Raw genomic sequence first — 14834 nt, forward strand, 5'->3', positions numbered from 1 at the left:
GTTGACAGCCCTTTCTGTAAAGAAATTTTCCCCAACATCCTATCTAAACCTCCCCTCGTACAATTTGAGTCCATTTCACCCTGTCCTGTCTCTGGTTGCATGGGAGAAGAGCCTGACCCCCAGCTGGCTACAACCTCCTTTCAGGTAGTTGGATGGAGTGATAAGGTCCCCCCTGAGCCTCCTTTTCTCCAGGCTAAACAACCTCCAGCTCCCTTAGCCTCTCCTCATAGGAGTCGTGCTCCAGCCACTTCACCAGCTTCGTTCTCTTCTCTGGAATCACTCCAGCACCTCAATGTCTTTCATGTAGTGAGGAGACTAAGCTGCCAAGTGTGCAGATTTTAACAAGTTACAGGTCTACCTGCCTGTGTTGTACTACACCTCTGACCTTTCTCTTCACAGTTGGATGGAAATCAGGACCTTAAGTTCTGGTTAATTGCCTCAGCAATCTGCATGTAGTATTGTCTGTACAAGAAATGCAGTGAACAGCAAAACTGAGTGGTAAGGAAGGATCACTTCCCACATCCTGCTGGCAACACTGCTCCTAAAGCAGCCCAGGACAGTAAAGGGTGTTGTTGGACATGTTGTTGGCTTGTGGTCAGTTGGTGCCCACCAGGAGCCTCAGGCCTCTTTCTGCAAAGCTTCTTTCTGGCTGATGGGTTCCCACTGTGTAGAGACCAGTGTGTGAGGTTATTCCTCTTCAGGTGCAGGGCTTTGCATTTCTATTTGTATTACACTCCTTTTAAAAGGACAAATCACTCAAAGCAAAGCGCTTAACCTGTGTATTCAATTTGCTTTAGGTGGTTGGAATGTGGATTATTGCATTTTATCTCCTTGGCACAGTAGCAGGTGAGATATTATATCTTTAAAAACTACCACTAGAAAGTGAATTAATACGAAATGATATATAGGATATGATGACTGTTATTTTCCTTTACACTGCAATTGTAGTATGATTTGCGGGTCATTGTATGACAACATCCATTACTGTTCATAGAACTAATGCTAAAAGGCTTTGCTTTGTTTACAAGTTATTATTAAGAACACAAGAGACATAACTGTGCTGAAAATCCACAGAGAAATTCAGTGTCACGTGTCCTACTTCTGTCAAGCCAATGCACAAGCTCCTTATGTTACTGTTGTGTACAAAGAACTGATCAGCAACAGGGTGCTTAGCACAACAGCACTAAAACATGAAAGTTAAGGATAAGTGAGCATGAGACCCATTTGATCTAGAAAAAAAATGCTATTTTAAAGGAAATGTTCATATCATTCACAGTACAAGGTTACTGGCTAGATATGCTTCATTCCTGTGAGCAGACACACAATGCTTTGGAGTAGAAACCATGCAGAAGCAATTCAAACAAGCATTTCTTAAAAGTCTGTTTTCAAAAAGAAACTGAACTAATACTTTACAAGCCTAGAAAATGGTGTCAAAATTGGGTTTGGGTCTTTACTTGCTTTATCCTCAAATTATTTTGCTCCCCTTGTGTTACCCATTTTGGACAAAATGCATGAAGGAAACAAGAACAAACTTCAGGAAATGAGTTTCAAAATTAATCCTAAAATCAAATACTTAGTTTTCTGCTCTTCAGACTGTAGTCCCAAATACATCACCAAGCATAAGGGAATCGGACATACAAACAAGTTATTTCTTTTTCTCTAGGTAAAGAAGTTTGCTACCCCAGGCTTGGGTGTTTTACAGATGACCCACCCTGGTCTGGGGTACCAGGGAGACTTCTGACAGGTTTGCCTGATTCTCCAGAACATATGAACATCAGCTTTACTCTCTACACCAGAGATACAGGAAATAACTCACAGGTGACATTTATTTTTAACATAAAAAACTGACTAAACCTAGAAATGTTAGCTTGTTACAAAGTCTATGCCAGTCACTGTAGGCAAACAAGTCAAAATAAGAAGGTAGTTTGAAGGTATAGTAATGAATGTACTTTGGTGTAAAAAGTTTCCTGGTATTTTCCTGCACAATGTTAGAGGCTATGGCAGACTCCCTTTTGCATGTATTTAGGTCCCTGAGGAACATTGCAACCTCATTAAAATAAATAGGCTTCTGAGTATCAGATAGGAGAGCAAATACTGCTGACTCAAAGGGGAGTTGAGCTAGAAGCTACAGTGACTTTTAAAAATAAAAGTCTGAAGGTGACTGATTTTATGCAATTTCTAAACCTGCAGTCCACCTTGAAATTTGAGTGATTTTACATTCTCACCTGTCTCTCTGCACTCTAAAAGCAGAATTACTCAAGTTGCTTATGCCCTGAAATACTGAGCAGAGCAATATGGAGGAACCTGGAACATCAGTAGCTGGGATCACATGGCTTCATTAAATGCTTATGAAACTGCTAAATTCCTTTCAGACCCCCTAACCTAGTGTTCCCTGAGCTGTACAGGGACGTTTGGCATTCCCCTGAACTACGTTCCATCAAGAGCTATGATGCCACCACTGCCCTTGCAGACATCCTTGCTTACAGCAATCCTGGTTGCCACACTGAGACTCTAATGATGTAAGGATGAGAACACACAACAAACTTCTACGATCTGCAGAGCAGGGACGTGTGAGCACACGAGATACGCGCAGCAAATTACTCAGTAGCTCTGTTGCTGATAACATAAACCAAAATACTTCTTGCACTACCTCCCAGACATTAAACTGAAGTGTATCTATGATCTAGGGCACAGCCCATCCACACCCAAACTCTTTGAGCTCACATCACAGCCCCTGTATTTGTTTGAAAACAATACATATAGTCAGATATCATTCTCAAAGAAAAATATATAATTAAGTATCTTGCACCAATGTGCGAAGACCAGTTTCAGCCCTACTTCATGCAGTTCTTGCATGAAGTTCTTCCAGCCTTTCTGGAGTAGCTAGTGACCAAACAGGATGCTGCTTGGATGCAAAGCAGCACACTGAAGCCAGAGGTCAGGCCAGTAAAGGGACAAGCTGAAGCAGGAATTGTGGAGCTGGTGGCTGCACCCTGGAGAAACTTGCCAAAGTCAAGCCAACAGACACCATGCGACATTGTGGCCCTTTTAGATTGCTTCATATTCCATTAAAGGGGGTTCTTCCTGCATTAAGCAGCAAAAACCACGTGGGAACAACTCCTTGGAAACAAGGGTCCCTGAGTTCCAAAAATCACAGACATTTGTCCATTCGAAGGAGTTAATTCAGTCCTGCAGAGGGGATGACCTAACTTTTTAAATGTTTGAAAATATGAATAGATAATTTTTTTTTTTTTTTTTTTTAAAAACAGGCGATCTCGGCGATAAACTGCTCAACTATCCAAAACTCATCTTTTTCTTCACATAGGAAAACCTCCTTCATCATTCATGGATTTGGCAGCACTGGAAAAACAGGCTGGGTGGTAGAAATGTGCTTGGTATGAGACAGTATCCTCTGATTTCCATCAGCACTAGTAGCTTTGTCACTATCCTTCAGGCACTAATATTCACCTGCCATTTTGCAGTTCATTAGGTAGTAGAAGATATGAACCAAGAATTAAATTTCACAAAAACCAAAATGTTCCCACTTGGGAAGATGCAGCAAAGGCAAGGCTTCTTGGCCATCTCTGAGATGATGTTTCTCTAGAGAGTTTCCATTCCCAAACCCTACAGATCAGATAAAAGCAATAAGGTGAACACAGGTGTCGCCAACTTCTACACCCATGTCAGAATATTGGTTTAGACCCTCCAATTCACTGCTGCTCCCATTAACAGCAACTGACCCATCCTTCAGTCAAGAGGCCTTCATGAGTTGTAAAGCTCAAGTTTCAGTCTATAAATACTATCCTGGTTCACCACTATTCAGTTTTTAAAACAAACAAAAACCCAACCAACCAACCAAGCACAACCAAAGCACCACCATCAAACTTTTTGCTTTTTGTTTAATTACAGAGTTCAGTGAAAAAAAATATTTCAAACATGAAATACGGATGCTCTCACAAAACCAGCAGAGTGTACCTTGGCTCTGGTAGATAAGCAAGATCTACTCTAGTTGCTGCTTCCTTCATACCGGTAGGGAAAAGGACAAGCTAGAAAAAGACACCACCGAATATTAAGTCACAGATCTGCAGCATTACTTTTGTTCATAAATCTACGAAAACTTTTAATCTAGAATACTAAATTTCCAATTTTTACTCAGTTTAAAAGAAACAGCATTTCTTTCGGCCTTTCCACGCTACAAACTTATGGTCCCTACAGGAAAGGAGAGAGTCCAGGATGTACTATGATTTCAAGCTTCTGTTTTTCCTTGTCATTCACCCTTAGCTGTTTTACATAAAATAATTTTTGTTTCCAGTTCTTATTCAATCTCAGCCTTAAGTGAGCTTTAATTACAGAAAACTATAACTGCAGACTAAGACATGATTTTTCCACTGGAAAAAGCACTGATCTCTGTAAAGCCATGCCAAGTACTGAAGTAATCAATGAATTAGCTTTCTTTGCTGAAATAGAACCTTTCTGCTCTAGTCCACATCTTTTCAGTCTGACATGACTTTCTCAGTTTTAAAGGCATTTAATAAATAAGTCTACTTCCTATACAATTCAGTTAAGCTCCCTCAAAGAAAGTCACATACTGCACATAGAAAAAACTGTGCAGTTGTATGGCTTTTCCTAATTATTTCAAATATGCATAAAAATGGTGTATAAAGTAAAATATTTTTATTACAGTTTTCATAATTGATACTTTCTGGAATAATATATCCTGTCTAGTAAAAAGATTTGTGTTTGAGCTTAGTATGGGCTACAGTGATAGTCCCATTTCATAGAGAATGAGATATTTCTTTATTATGTTACCTTTTAATGCTTTTTCTGATTTAAGTTTAATCTGTCATTGTTACTTGTTTCCTTAAATTACTTTGTGTGTTCCCACATCAGCTGTTGCTGGAAGTGGCAAACATCAACTGCATTGCTGTGGATTGGAAAGAAGGTGCAAAAGGCACCTACGTCAATGCAGTGAACAACATCCGGGTGATTGGGGCTGAGGTTGCTTATTTCATAACAACTTTACAGGTAAAAGAACCCTCTTCACCTCTTGCAATTCCTCAGTGGCTATAGGGGGGTTATGACACTGCTGCTTTGGGTGTGAACCTTGTCTAGTACGGTCAGGCAGAGCTGTACAGCGCACGCAGCAGAGATCCAGCTAATTACACGAATTGTCAGCCCTGTCAGGACTTCTCGCAGTTACAAAAGACGCAAATTAAGCTAATGTGGCCGAGAAGATGTGCCAACTAATTAGGGACCAGTAGGTGGCGACGTTTCCACACGATGATACGGACAAGGAGGCTTTCCACGGAAAGGAGGCAGGTTAAGCTTGTAAGTTCTGCAAGCATTATACACGTGTGCTAGAAATACATCAAGATCTCAGCTTAGCACCACCAAAATGAGCAGGAGCTGGATCACTTGATAGTGCCATATTTGCAGTCTACAAGCACAATAAACTGTCGAGTTGCCTTCTAGTTTTGAACTTCATGTTCCTGAAGGCAGGTGTTCACATTTATAAACAGAGCACAAAACCGCTCACTTACAAAATTTGTGTATCAGCATTTTCCACTGATTTCAGAAAGACTCATGAGTACTTGGAGCAGCTAAAAATCAGAAACCTGCCTGGCTATGGATTGATCCTGGTCAGGAGGTGCTCATTTTAAAGTGCTGTGAGAAAGAATTCAGAGCCCACAAAGCGAAGTGCCAAAATTGCAGCACCTGAGAATCAAAGAACACTTTTATAGATTCTTCTGGGGTACAATCAACTGTTCCTACTTAGGAAACGCATATCTAGCCTCACACATTTGCTCCTGGAGCTTTATGCATAAATCCCAGGTCATTTGAAGATGGATTCAGTTTCTCATTTACTATCTCTATTGCTGCACCATTTGCAGTCTAGGCCTCCCTTTCTTCCCTTATAAAAATGCACAGGTGGTGCTTAGACTTTCTTTTGTTTTCCCTGCTTTACAAACTTTTAGAGTTTGACTACAGGAGAGGTTAAACTGCATCGGAAACAGAAGCACTGCAGTAAAATGTATTCAGAGGAATCTGCCATCTAACAGTAAGGGCAGACATGCCAATACTGCTGATCTACTTTTATTCTGGTATATATATTGCGAAACAAAACTTAATTAAAAGCCTCAAGCAATTAGCAAACTTATTGGTTCCAATAGTTACAAAACTCATCAAATCCCTGAATGAAATCTATCCCCTTTGTACAGCCTACAGACTGATTAATCTCCCTTTTAACCTTCAAAAGCACCTGCAGTATCTCAGCAGTGCAGGTCTTGTACAGGTGACACTTGGTAAAGAGGAGAATATCACCCCAACTGAGCTTGTCAATGAAAATATTATTCAGTGATATGATCACATATTCTAAGTGGGCATGTGGAGAATAGATATGTGATAAAAAATAGCTTCATGATAGAGTACATAAAGAAAAAAAACAAGACCATTGTTATGGAAGATGACATGAGACACTGATCCAAATAAGGTTTGTATTTTTGTCAGCAAGGGTAGTGGAATATGGGAAGCATATGCCAACACTACAGCAGTGAATCCTTAATCACTATGCATTTAAAATTCCAGATTGGATCATTTTTCTATCAATTCTTAGTGTAATTTAAATGATAATTAACTCAAGGGACCCACACCCTGTCTGCTATGCAGAAAGTCAGTCTAGATGTTCCCACAGGCCCATAATGCCAGACACCTTCTTTGCTTGTTATTCAAAGCCTGTGTTCTTATCTCCCACCACCACCACTTTAATGATCAGAAAATGTTCGGATACTCCCCTTACGAAATCCATTTAATTGGCCACAGTCTGGGAGCACATACTGCAGGAGAAGCGGGAAGAAGGATCCGAGGCATCGGACGGATAACAGGTAGGCTGTTCACCGAGATGCAGAGCTAACAGCACATGTCTAAAGGAAAGAAACTTGCAACACACTGGTCTGTAGACTGGAATCAAGTGTCATAACAGTATTCAAACTTTATGCCTCTCAGAAACAAGGAAAATTATTACAGCTTCTCTCTCTATTTAGGTTAAGAACTCTTTAGAGGAAGACTTTAGTAGAAGGACAAACATAGCTAACAAGTTTGTAACATTACCATCATTCACTGAGTTACATCAAGCCCCACCCAAAGACAAAGCAGCAAGAATCCTTAGTTATACTTGTTTGTAAAGCTTTACAGGACAGTAATAAGCTCACAGGTAATGAAATGCCTCCTTCATACTGATAATATGCCATTATATAATCTATTGAAAAAAATATTTTACTCCTGTTGGAATAGGTTTTCAAAAAGGCTCACAAAAGCATACTACTGCATATTTTTTACAGTTTAGCTTATAATTCACATCATTACTGAACATGCCTTGTACAATAACTGAACACCTCATGCCATAAGTGAGCAAAAGAAATATTAACATGTGCAACACTTCTCTCCCTCCCTCAACTAATAAATGTTGTGGGTTTTTAGGTTTAGACCCAGCTGGGCCCTATTTTGAAGGTACTCCTCCTGAGGTGAGACTGGATCCTTCAGACGCAAACTTTGTTGATGTTATTCACAGTAATGCTGCTCACTTTCCTGCTGCAGGTAAGTGTTCATGTGTAAGTAAGTACTTGCAGAAAGCAGCATCTAAGTGAGACACTGACACCATCACATGCACATCTTAGGGCTTGGAATGTATAACACCACTGGGCACCTGGACTTCTACCCAAATGGAGGAACTGTGATGCCTGGATGCACTGATTTAATTCCAGAGATGAAGCAAAGCGATTTTGAAGCTATCATTGCAGGTAAACATACATTTCCAACATACATAGTACTTTATTTTTGCTCAATTCTGAAACATGAACTGTGAAAATAATTGCCTCTTTGAGAGAAAACAGCAAAACAAACTTTCTTTTTGCCTATTTACTTCTAATTTAAAAAGGAAATAAGAAATAAAGGCTGGAACGGAACAGTGCTCCACAGAGAACGCTGCAGGGAAAGGAGGTATCATTCATGCCTGAGCTTTGTTTCTGTAATTTGAAATTAGATGTAGATCCCAAAAAAGCAGGAAACAGGGAGTGGGTAGGTCCAACAACCCCAGTAGGAGGTTTTCCAGGTTGGGTTAGGCCAGTGTTGTGACCAAATCATCAGCCTGACACCACCACCTCTGGTTTCTTGCCGCATCTTCCAGGTGCTATAAAGAGCATCCAGCACTTACAAGGCATGAATTAGGCAAGAGTACTCAGCCTTTGCAGGGACTGTATATGCCTCAACTCTCTCCCTGAAACTTCTCTGATTTCAGAAGCTTTGGACAGGTTGGCAGAAGAATGCTGGATTTTCCATGTTCTATTAAGCCTTTAAAAATGTCATCATCTTGCTGTGACATCTCAAATATATATATATATGTGTGTGTGTGTGTGAGTGTATTCTTAGAGGGGACTGTTACATCATGGCAGACCAACCCATCTCTCTTGAAATCTTGAGGTAATGGCACACAATTCTCCAGATAAAACACAGAAATGTGCAAATTCAGACAAAAGAATACAAGACTACGCTGCTGTTCCATTCTATGTGTCAGCTGTTTCCATGGTGAGACAAGTGCAACTCCTATACAAGATAACAGGAGGCTGTTTCACTCATGATCATAAGCTTTTTTCCAACAGATGCTACAATCTTTGGGGGGTGCCATCACTCACGCAGCCACGAGTATTATTTTGAAAGTATCCTCTATCCCACCGGATACCTTGCATATCCCTGTGAAACGTACAAATCCTTTGAGGAAGTAAGTATATCAGCTCAGGACTGTGTGAGGGGTAAAGAAAATAACCCAGGACTCTGGGCCAGGCACCACTTCGATGCTGGTGGCTGCTGTCCCATGGTGTGGTTGGGTAGGAGGAAGCACAGCACACAGTAGTTCCCATAAGCTATTCCACTCTTGAAAATGAATCCTGAAGCATAGATGATGTCAACAAAAATGTGGGAAAAAGATTAAACCCCATGGAATTATCACCCCAAACCTTTATGCAAAGGGTACATAGGTTAAATATATCTATCCTACTAATTCCTGTCTGGAAGAAGAGACATTTGGAGCCTCCAGAATCCTTGATTGTCCTCTAATTGGACACAGATTAGAGCACCTAAATTAGTGCACTTATGAATGATGCTCTATTTATTTTCTCCCATATGATATTGCAATGTGAATGTGGGCAAGTTCTCTTCCACTAGGAGGGTAAAATTAGCTTATATTTTGAACTAGAACCCAACTGAAAAATATTTGAACTAATGAATTTCAGACCATTATCATACACAGATATCAAATCTGGTCATTCTACACCCTCCTGGGTGCAGGAGCCATTATCTAAAACAAGTTTATCAGGTTTTGGTGATAAATTGGGACAATATACAGCACTGCCACAGCTTTGCAAGATCAGAACAGCATCTTGAGCCTTAATTTCATCAGAGCTAGGATGAAAAAAGACTCATTAACTGATGCTCTTCTTTTCCCTAGGGAGACTGTTTCCCATGTCCGCCCGAGGGATGTCCAATGATGGGGCACTACGCTGACAGATTCCCTGAGAAATTGAAGAGGGAAAACCAAAAGTATTTTTTAAATACAGCAGCAGATGAACCTTTTGCTGGTGAGTGGAGAAGGTTTGTTACAGTTGTCCAGCTGTTTGAAAAGCATTAATGTGACTTACAGCCATGCACCTGTGTTGCTTCTATGAACAACTGCTAATACCTCTGACAAAAAATGCTACATTAGTTATCAAAATTCAAGCTCAGAAGTCTTCCATTTCTTAAGAGGAATGAATTCCAGTTAGTTAGGAAAAAAATAACTTCCTGGTATACTAGCATTTTTAAATCGCTCATAGCAATAAGAATCTAGATTTATTTTTGCTTTTATTTACGCAGCTTGGAGACAAAAAATATTTATAAAACTGTCCGGTGTAAAGAAAACAAGGGGAGACATAAACCTAGTTTTCCATGACACAGAGGGGCACACGAAAGAATATGAAATTGCCAAGTAAGTTAAATTAATATTTCTCTATAGCATTTAATGCTCCTAACCTAATTGGTATACATATTTTCCACATATTTAAGCAGTGTGAACATTTATCCTGCATTGCAAACATTCTCCTTAACATCAGAAGTAAGAACCATGAGGGCAGATGGATGGTTGTGAAAAGGAAATCGAAGGCACTTCTATTTCCATCAGCTCTGTATTTCTGAGCTCCAGCTCACCTGCAGCTCTCTCTGCAGTGATACCTGCAAACCTGACACACACAGGCATGGGCGACAGCTCTAGTTTCACTCTTGTCATCTCCCTGTGGTCTCCTGCCACAGGCCCCTGTTCAAGTGTTCAGTACTAGTTTTCATCCTCTCCTTGTTCAGGAGCATAACACCCCAGAGCCCTGGTCCTGTGTCCAGTTAAAGAACAATAAAAATGCAAATTTCTGTTCTAACAAAGGGAAAACCTGAAAATTTGTGAAGAATGTAATTTGATTCAGTAATCTCTGAACTGTCAAACTTAACGTTGCTGTCTTCATTCTGTTTCTAGTGGAGACCTCACTCAAGATGAAGTCTACACAAAATATCTTGATGTTGAAATTAACCCCAAAAATACTACAAAAATTGAGTTTCTCTGGAATAAAGCCATATTTTCTCTGCTCTGGACAAGACTAGGAGCAGAAACAGTCAATATAGTGCACGGAAAGGATGGACAGAGGTAAGTATATCCTTTTTACATGTCAGAAGGGATGGGATGCAAGATTGAAAAATGGTCTTGAATTGGACACGTGGTTTGCATTCAACAATGTGAACTTCAGTAATTACAAGGACAAGTTGTTACACTTTGGACAGAAAATCAAATGTTTGAGTAGGCACCAGGGAATAATTGTTTGGAATAGAATACAGCAGTGAATAATGTACAATAATTTACAATTACAAACCAAGATAAAGCAAACCTCATTCCCAAGTGCATTATCAGAATTATTATATAGAAGATCCAAGAAGTATTTATTCTATTGGGAATAACTGGGGTAAGACTGTAACCAGAAGTGGGGTCATTTTCACGTTTGGAGAGTATACTTCAGGAAAAAATGCACATAGATGCAGTTTGGAAAAACAGCAAAAGATTTAGAAAACTTTAGAGCAGCTGAAGGAAGTGTGTTCCTCAATAAAGAAAAACCTCTAGAGGAGGACAGAAACATAGGCCTAAGCCATCTGTAAAGGGTCACCATCAACTATTCCAAATATCCACTGAGTTTAGGTCAAGATTTAATTAATGTATTTCACAAGAGAAGAAATATTGGTTAGATATTAGGAGAAAAACTATAGTTTGGCATTGTCATGGATTATTGTGAGAGGCTGATGAAATCCCTTTGAGTATGAGCTCCTAAAACCCAAAAAGCTGCAGAACTTTGAGGCAATCTAGTTAACACAAAGCCTAAATAAAGGGAGCTTAACAACCCACCTTTCTGACTTTTATCTAGAGTTCTATATTTGTGAATCTAGAGATTAATTTTATTAATATATTAAAACTTAAATTTTACAGCTGGTCCCTGAAAGAAGGACATTCACCTTGGTACTGTTAATATGCAGATGCTAATACTCTGTACAACAGGCATTTAGGAAGGCTTAAGTGGGATTATGAGTTAACTAATAACCCTCAAGGTGACAGCTGACGCCCTTTCATTTTTCATTGGGTGAAAATAGATAAATAAATCTTGATTCAAGATATTTTTTCTTCTCAGGTCAACTTATTGTGGCCATGGAACTGTGGCATACGGAGTTCCCCAGTTACTTACACCTTGCTAGAGGTCACCAAGTTCTGTATACAGCAGCTGAGCAAACCCTCAGCCCTGTGCATGGAAATGTTAGTACATAAGGCAACTAAAGCAAAGTTTAAAAAAAATAAATGAAAAAAAATAGTCCGTTGCTTCCTTTGTTGGTTTTTTTTTTTTTTTCCCAGTTCTTTGCAAACACACTTGCCAATGTTTTTCATGTTTGAAACAAGTTCATTGTGCTTGTAACTATGGGAGAAACTAGAAATCACACATGCTAAAATCCACTTATGACACTGCACAGTCTTGCTCTGCCAGTGCCCCAAGAAAAGACCTGAGTCCCACCACACTGATAGATAGAAAACCTGGCAAATCATTAAACACTCTCAAGGTAGCACGTGTCCTCAGAATACCCCTGAGGCTGAGAATGGTCCTAAACACCCCCTCTCTGCAGCCTCTGCTGCTGCTCAAAGGTTTCCAGCCCCACACAAGAACACTGTCCTCAGAAGACACTCTGGGATGAGGCAGGAGCAGAACAAGACCAGGACGTTCCTGCAGCAGGTCAGCACAGTCCTTTGTACCCAGCACATGCATGGAAGCAACAGATAGTAAAAGCGAAGCGCTCCCCACCAGGGCAGAAGGTAACCACTGACGCCCAGCTCCCGGCTGCTGTGCAGTTTTGGACACGAGCCTTTGCTGTGCCCGCTGACAGTCCCACAGAGAAACACTGAGTAACTCCAGGGCTTTGCAAAACCTCGCATTGACTGTTCCCATTTAAATGAACATTACTGCTCTGAAAACAAAGCTCCTGGAGCTTTAAGAAACCGAGGCAGTGGATATTTTTCAAAGTATAAAACCCAAATTCCAAGTTAATGAACAGGAAGAAAGAGTTAATAATTTATTCACTCTCATTTCCCCATGTTTGACAAATGATGTACAAGTACTTAGGCATATAAACTTCTTAGAAATAGGGATAGAAATACCATAATAAGATATTTCTGAGTATAAACATATGAATGAAATATTAAAAATAAACAAAATCCCAAACAAACAAACAAAACCCCCTAAAAAACCTATATTATATCCCTGACTAAAGCCTCAAGTCTGAGGTTCAGTCAGACAAACCTGCAGCCCCAAGTACTGCAAGTCTCCTGGAGACTTGACACATGGCGAGGAAAACGTGCACAATGCTGGGAAGCACCATGCTGTGTCCCAGGAGAGAGCCAGAGCAGCCTGCAACTCCACAAATCCAGTCCTTTCCTCTGTATACTTCCTATTCCAGACCACAGCTTCTTCAGGATTGCATAAACATAGCTATGCCTTAATTTATTGCTTTCTTTTTCAAACGCCATCCTTCTTCCAAAGCTTCTGACTGTGAGGCCCCAAGGACCCGAAGAGCTCCTCCAGGCAAAGAGCAGCCTGCATCAGACAGAGGGACATGCATCCCAGTCCTGCCCATTCTTCCAGAAGGAGCTGAAATCCTATTTATGCTGTTTGACGTGTATTATTACAATGTTGAATAAGAGCAGCAGACTAGCTCTGATGAAATCCCAACTCAAATCTTTTCCACCAGCTCTTAAATTAAATGGGAAAGACTGTTCCCCTCTCATTTTGAACAAGTGTTAAAACTTGTCAGTGCACTAAGTCATGTACTGATTCTCCTGTATCACTGATATGAACATATTTACAAACTAAAATGCTACTCCAATTAAAGATGGGAGCACTAAGCTCTAAATCAGTAGCAAAGGTGATATTTTAGTAAAAAATAAAATTTCACTACTGTTTAAAAAACTTAATTCCACTAGCACAGGTGATAGCAGTGTAACACCTATACACACAGCTGGTATCCATTTGGTCATTCCCAGGGGTGGAGATTAGGGAACATCAGCTCTGCAAACATATATGGTCATAAAGCCACAAAGCATAGCCAAGCTGACAAAGCTTTCTAAGTGGAGTTAGCTTAGATCTCATTTCTTCCTGAGTTCACTTACAGCCTTCTCCTAAAAATAAACAGGTCCAGGGGGTTCCCAGACCTAGTCCTGTTCATTTCTACAGGCTATATATCACCTTTTAGTTGATGTATCTAATAGAACAACCTACTGAGCTCTGTAGCATTCCTATATAAACCAGCCATGTCCCAGTGTGTGTGGGAATTTTGTGTTATTTGTACAGTTTTCCACTGTGTTTGCTCTCAGTTCATCCCTCAGAGAAGGGCTTTCTCAAAACTTGGGTTACACAGGTAGTATAGAACGGATCCAAAGATCGGATAACTGTCCTTCTACACTTACTCATTTCAACAAAGAAATTAAAGGGATACTAGGAGAAGATCAGGCTCTTTCACTATGAAAAGAATATACCAACCAAACATTAACAAGTTTTGCAAATTGAGTTTGACAAATCGAGCTGATATGTCAGGAATGGAGCATAAAAGACCCAGAAACACAGGAGCATTCCCCGTCTGAAGTCACTTGACGCAGGGCAAGGAAGGAGACAAAAAACCAGTATGGCTCCCTATTAACTCTCCCAGTAGCTCCCCAGTAGTCCCAACTACACAACACTAAAAATAAAGGCCTTCCCAGCCAAGACAAGACAAACAGATACATATAATTCTCTTTGATGTCCCGCTCCTGATGCGTTGCTGCCTAGGAATTATCCTACCTCTGGAGCTTCAATCCTATTCTGGGCTCCAGCACACTAATTCAAGAAATCTATATCCGCAGGTTTTGGAGTTTTCAGAGAAACCAATCATTAAAGTTGCTTTTCAGCTGAGTTGTAATCTGAAATAAATATCCCTATCTTTCTAGGAACATTTCCAAGGATAAAGCAGAGTATAAAAAGTACTTGCAAAGTTTGCACATTACTACATGGACCTTTGAGGCTGCATGGTAAGTAGTTCAGATTTGGGTTTTTTTCTTTTACTTTGGCAGGTTTTTGACTTCTCACGACACCACAGTATAAAGGGGAATTGCAGCCCGCATTATGCTACTCCTCACGATAATTCTAAAGTAGCTCCTCTACGTCTAATTAGAAAAAAACAAAATGCAGCCTCAACAGGACAAA

The 14834-nt window shown here is 40.1% G+C and overlaps 1 protein-coding gene across 1 annotated transcript; it reads left to right on the plus strand.

The window, feature by feature from the left end:
- The first annotated feature begins 99 nt into the window (after positions 1-99).
- LOC126653258 (pancreatic lipase-related protein 2-like) lies at positions 100-11808 on the plus strand. The gene is made up of 13 exons (XM_050340807.1): positions 100-144; positions 798-846; positions 1664-1818; positions 3270-3395; positions 4891-5025; positions 6773-6881; positions 7477-7593; positions 7674-7796; positions 8655-8773; positions 9500-9629; positions 9904-10015; positions 10550-10717; positions 11745-11808. The coding sequence occupies exons 1-13, from the start codon at positions 100-102 to the stop codon at positions 11806-11808; spliced, it is 1452 nt and encodes a 483-aa protein (XP_050196764.1).
- The last annotated feature ends 3026 nt before the right edge of the window (positions 11809-14834 follow it).

Source organism: Myiozetetes cayanensis, unplaced genomic scaffold (genome assembly GCF_022539395.1).
Source record: "Myiozetetes cayanensis isolate MyiCay16 unplaced genomic scaffold, myiCay2020 scf10, whole genome shotgun sequence".
NCBI lineage: Eukaryota > Metazoa > Chordata > Aves > Passeriformes > Tyrannidae > Myiozetetes > Myiozetetes cayanensis.